Raw genomic sequence first — 6000 nt, 5'->3', positions numbered from 1 at the left:
GATTTTTCACGAAGCAGGATAGTGGCTCGTGGAGTACAAGAGCTTCAAAGTAAACGTCGACGTCTTCGAAAACGATATTGATAAAGTAGCTCGTCAAAAGGCTTGTGTTTCTGCAGACCTAGCTAGGCAGGAATGAGGATGCAGGAAGAGAGGTGTAGTCAGCAGTTTCAGCACTTGCTACAAGTCACACAGAGGCAACAGCGCACTAGAGAGTAGATAATATTATGCAGATTTGAATTCAAAGCATGCATGGGCTGCTACGTGCAATACTGGTGCTCTGTGAAGGCTCCTTGTCCGTACATATAGGGCAAGGATCATGCTGCATGCGGAGCATCAGATACTGTATCGTAACAAAAATAATAAAGAATATAGGAAGAAAATTACTGGATAGCACAATACGTAGTGGATCAACAGTGGTATGTGTATATCTGACTAGCACCATGCCGAAAGAGCATTAGTGTACCAAACTACTACAGATGCCATCGCGATGACAAGAGCAACACTTGAGCTGGCATGTTTGCATGCCTTGGAGCCAGGAGTATTCTGATGAAAAGCACCTGGTGTGATAGCTTTTTTCCTTGGAGGCAGCACTTCAAGAGAATGATTCTACAGATAGAAAGAATAAGATTCACAGAAAGTTGACAACCGTAATCAATAAGACAAGCTGAATCGACATTTGTGTATACTTTATTCGTGCAATGTAAAACGGTCATGACAATGTGCAATGAAACGATGAAAATAGGAAGAAAAAGTGTAGAGAACAAATTTTGAATTATGGCCTAAGAAGAACTACATTGTGGGCGACACTACGGCTATAAAAGCGTGCTTTCAGGTAGGCTTTCCCCAAATCGGCCCGTTTTTCGTCTATTCGGCTTTTCGCTCAGCTCAAAAATACATCAGTCTAGTCGGCTTTTCGCTCAGCTGCAAAATCAGCATATTGTTCGAAAATCAGCTGCAAAATTGGAATATATTGGAAATCGGCTAAAAGAATTGTTGGCATATTGGCTTCAAAATTGGTGAGATAATGGAGGATTTGGTAGATTTTCGGCGATTGGCCGATTACTTTCTTGTGGCTTGCGCTTCTCTTGCCTGCACAGCGCAACAAGATAATGTTGATGCGGCGGCGCTGTATCAATCAGAATCACCCACCCTTCGCTCTCGAAATCCACTCGAAATGTAGCTAGACCTTTCAGGCCCTAGTAAACTAACTTACTAACCAAAATTGCGATGAAATAGGCTGCCAAGTAAGCATTGGCGACATATAAACAAAGCTGAAAGATAAGCGACAATATCGCTGACGCGGACCAAGTATTGGAAATCGGCTAAAAGAATTGTTGGCATATTGGCTTCAAAACTGGTGAGATATTGGAGGATTAGGTAGATTTTTGGCGAGTAGAGAGGTTAAGTTTCACGTAAAAGTCTTACGTCCGTGAACTTTTACGTCAAAAAGTGAAAAAACTCACGTAAAATTTGACGTGTTTTACGTGAGTTGACTGTCCCGCACGTAAGTTCATGACGAGAGTTTTTGGAAGTTTCGCTTGGTTATCCCGACCGAATTTGTGTGAGTTTCCGGAATTTTATCGAGATTTATCAAGTTTGTTGGAAGATTTGATATTTGTGCGAACTAAACCCGAATCCTGCCAGGCAAAATTTCACGTAACGTCGCACGTGTAACTTAACCTCTAAAAATTACACGTAACATGAGATTTGCACCTCGTTTTGAAAAAGAGCAAAAACGTGTAACCTAACCTCTCTATTCTCAAAGAAACCCTCCAAAATCGGCAAATTGCAAAGCGATTTTAGATAAGTCTCATTTTCGGAGAAAAATTCGGCCGGCCGATTTTGGCATTTTACTGGTAACGATGGCTCTATATCCTATGAACTATACTGCAAGCCATGTCAGAGCGGTTTGGCATCAGACTACAACTCATAAGTTCCCAACAAGCAAAAGAAAGCAATTGCTTCCTCTGAGTTCTTGCGTGCCGTCTGTCTATCTTCAGATGCTGATACCCTTAAAAGAAGTGAAGAAAAGGTAACCAGCATCCTACAATTCAACAACTACCCAGAGTCAGGTATGGTTTCCGCACGTGAACGAGCTGTGCGCTCTCGACGTGGCAGAGTGCAGAATGATTACCGTGTCACCCTCAACCTACCGTTTCACACCGAATCTATCCACTACAAAATTCATAAATTACACCGTAAATTACAAGATATAGGCCCAGCTGATCTACAGGAGCCGCCGTCTAAGTTCGATGATTTGCACGTCTGCGCTCATCAAACCACTATGCCGCAGGTATGCAGACCCGTCCAAGCCTTGTAAACGGGGGTGGCCCAAAGCTGCTTGTGTCGCCTGCATGTCTGCATGTCTGTCAGAAACATGCACAGAGCGAAATGTTGTATACCACCTCGACTGTAAATGTGGTGATAGATATGTCGGGGAGACTTACCGCAGCCTCGCCTCCCGGACCAAAGAGCACAACGATAACACACGCTTGCAGCCAAGTCAAGAAACTGAGAAGTTTGAAGTCCAATCCGGTATTGAGGATTGTCCAAACTAATCCTAAAGAAGTAAGATCTCTTTCTCCATCTCTGTCTCTCCCTATATCTTCTCCCCCCCCCCCACCCCCCCCCCCTTCCTCCTCCCCTCTCTCTCTCTCTCTCTCTCTCTCTCTCTCTCTCTCTCTCCCACACACACACACACACATACTTTCTATTTCTGTCTGTCTCCATCTCTCTCACGCACTTTTCAGGCACTGTCCTCCTCAGCCTACTCAAGCTCAGCTGATGAGCGGTACATTCCCCGAAACACTGTGTATTAAGCAGGGATTGGTGCTTTGTTGCGGGGTTTGCCTAGTAGAAGGTGCGATGTGCTCCCCGCGTGCTCCGGATGGCAGCCGTGAGTCAGTGAAGTGCCAAGTTCGGCCAGCGGCCTATGGTCCTCGTCGGAACAACCAACTTCATGATTAAGACCGCCGAAGTCGCAACTTTTAAGTTCGTAAGTTCATATAATGACAAAATAATTCATTTAGAATTATGACACTACTGTTTGCTCTCCATTTGTTAGTGTAGCGTATCCCCGTACGCTAGCTCTTACCTGTGAGTTCAAACTTGAAGTCGGCTCATTAGTTTCCAGCGTAACTGCAGTGAAGCACACAGTGCAGCATACATCACCAATCAGGATACGGCTCAATTCAGATATGGCTGACTTGACGCGGAGAAGGGGCCAGCTTTCCTGCGTAGCTATAAGCTTGGACGTATTTCAGTATAGTCGAGTAGAAAAATTCAAATTTGTTCAAATCAAGAAAACCCAAAAATGATGATGGTGAGCATGTCCCCAGTGTTAGAGGTGTTCTACTATCTGCTCATGTATAGTTCTTGCTAAGGGCAGGTTCTGACGATGGGTGACTGGCCCTAAACGGCAATAATTTGTTCGACATCACAAATGAAAGATTTTTTTTATCCAGCACATGCACCAATAGTGAATGACACCTGAAGAGAGTGGTTGTCAGTTGACAACCCCTGCCCCCCCCCTTTATCCGGTACTCAATACTCTTGCAAAGAAGAAAGTACAGTAAAACCTGCGACTAACGACCACCCCTTGGTGCCAGTAAAAGCGGTCTTTAGTAGCAGGTGGTCTTTAGTTAGAGGTTTGCACTGCGTGACCATATATGGATCCCATTATATGATATGTATGTCAACATGCAGCTAATAACGTTACAATTCCCCAGGATTTGCGCAATACCATTCTTATTTCAGGTCAAACAACACTTGGAGAGAAAGACGGAGAGGTGGAGAGAGACAGAGAGAGACAGAGAGAGAGAGAGAGAAGATTAATTTTTTGGCAGACATCAAATTCAGCTGCTACTTCTGATGCCAGGAGTCAAACGTTTTCTCTGGAAGTTTCGTTTTGCGCTGCGTTTCGAATTTGTTCATGCGACCAATCGTACCCACTGCCCTAAGTAAGTTGCTGTGACTTCTCGATTGCTTGAACGCGATCCTTCAGCATCAGAACCTTGCGGTGCTGCTTTGTTTCTGGATTCCTTGATGCCATCGTCGATTCGTCTGTAGCTGTATAACTGAGGTGAAAGAGCCGCTCAGTATTCGTTTCTACTCCGAGTAGTAACATCGATCAGAGAGCGCTTCCGATGCACTCTCCAAGACATTTCCTATCATGTTTATTCTTGACAGCGCTTGAAATATGGACAGGTGTAGTGCAGTCCACACCGACTCCACAGTCAAAATGAACTGCGTTAATATTTTCAGCTGTAGTATCGAAAGATTCCTTTCAGGACAATGGAAAATCAGCAAAGATTCAAGAAGGAGCTTCGAGCAACATTTGATTTCCTACATCGCAGTCGTTAGTTACGGGTCAAAAATCGTCATTGGGACAAGAAAAGGCGGTCGCTGGTCGCGTTCAGCAGGTAGTCGCTGGTCGCGTTCAGCAGGTAGTCGCTAGTCACATTGCATTTTGAATGTGAGACCGCCTGTGCCTGGTGAAGTGGTCTGTAGTACCATGCTGGTCGCTAGTCACGGTGGTCTTTAGTTACAGGTTTTTCTGTAGTACCAGGCTGGTCGCTAGTCACGGTGGTCTTTAGTTACAGGTTTTACTGTAGTACCAGGCTGGTCGCTAGTCACGGTGGTCTTTAGTTACAGGTTTGACTGTAGTACCAGGCTGGTCGCTAGTCACGGTGGTCTTTAGTTACAGGTTTTACTGTAGTATCAGGCTGGTCGCTAGTCACGGTGGTCTTTAGTTACAGGTTTTACTGTCTGTATCAATTTCAAAGTGCCATGTGAAGCATACGCTTTGTTGCAAAAACTTATTACACTGAGTAGTTATGACAACCTCGGTATCATGGTTTGATACCATTTTAGGGTTGTGATTGCTTAAGACCCATTATGCTCACCGGATCTTGAAGACCCATCATCATTAGTCATTAAAGAGGTTCTGCATAACGAATTTCGTTGCATTTTCGTCACTGTGAGCACGCAGCGAAAAAGTGGACGAATGTTCGTCGAAGTGGGCGCGAAACTCGAATGTTCAGCGAACAAATTTTTCGTTGCCCTTTTGCTTCACTCCGGATACCCTTTCTACGTACTGACTTGCTTTGATCTGAGTCGATTTTAGTTTCTATCTCCGTGGCACGTCGTTCAGTGTGGTAGCTTCAGCTTACGATGGAAGGTCTTGGACGGCGTATGGCGATGGAAGATGATGGTGTGGATCCGCTGCAGACTCCCGTGGTGCAAGCGCCAGTTCCAGTCACTCCCATCTCAAGTACATCAAGTGACACATCAGGTGATGGACGTACTCTATCCAGCACGGCGGAATGCCAGCGCCTCCAATACACTATGGAGATGGACCTCATCCTGCTTCGCCAGCTGCGCTCTCACCCGCATCCTTTCGTCCGTGGGTCGAATGCCATGGAAAAAGTTGCGCTGGAGCTTGCTGCGCAAGATGCATCCCGATTTAGCTTCGTCAACAAGAAAGGGGTGAGGGACAGGGCTATGAAGCTACTGGACCACCATTGCAAAGGCGACGCCTGGAAGAAGCCGCAGTAAGATTAATTTGTTAGTGCGTTTTGGTGCATTGTGGTTTGTGTCAAGAAATGGCTGCTAGTGATTCATAAGCAATAGTAAACATTTCATGTAGGAGCAATAGAAGACCGTTCACAGTCAGCTGAATTCAGCTGAGATGGCATAGAGACTGAAAAACTTAGAGGACGGCATGGCGTGGGAGGTTCTATGGTGAGACCCTCTTGTGAGGCAATTCCCTATGCATCTCCAACAGTCCATGTAATGACAGATGATGAACACATGCATCTGATTTGCGCTCAATTCCATTCGTTCTATATGCATTTCTGTTTTGCAGAACTGCATCAGCCGAGCAGTACACCGAGAAAGACCAGCTGTTGACAGAGCTGAAAGACCTCTACTCTGAGAGAGGATTGGCCCAAGAGAGGTCAGTACAAGCCGCAGCGACAGAAAGGTATCATGCAATTCAAA

General features: G+C 45.3%; 1 protein-coding gene across 5 annotated transcripts in view; it reads right to left on the bottom strand.

Moving 5' to 3' along the window:
• LOC135825175 (proteoglycan 4-like) overlaps positions 1 to 6000 on the bottom strand; it is a 49281-nt gene that overhangs the window by 108 nt on the left and 43173 nt on the right. For all 5 annotated transcript variants that reach the window (XM_065337900.1, XM_065337901.1, XM_065337903.1 and 2 more), the window contains 2 exons: positions 3095 to 3138; positions 1 to 606 (listed from right to left, as the gene is read on the bottom strand). The exon at positions 1 to 606 is cut by the window's left edge and continues 108 nt beyond it. In XM_065337900.1, coding sequence (XP_065193972.1) covers positions 433 to 606; positions 3095 to 3138 — 218 coding nt within the window. In that variant the 3' untranslated portion in view covers positions 1 to 432. The remainder of the gene's footprint in view (positions 607 to 3094; positions 3139 to 6000) is intronic.

Source organism: Sycon ciliatum, chromosome 9 (assembly GCF_964019385.1).
Source record: "Sycon ciliatum chromosome 9, ocSycCili1.1, whole genome shotgun sequence".
Classification (NCBI taxonomy): Eukaryota; Metazoa; Porifera; class Calcarea; order Leucosolenida; family Sycettidae; genus Sycon; species Sycon ciliatum.
Note: the sequence above shows the minus strand (reverse complement) of the source record. Positions and strands in the feature narration are given on the sequence as shown.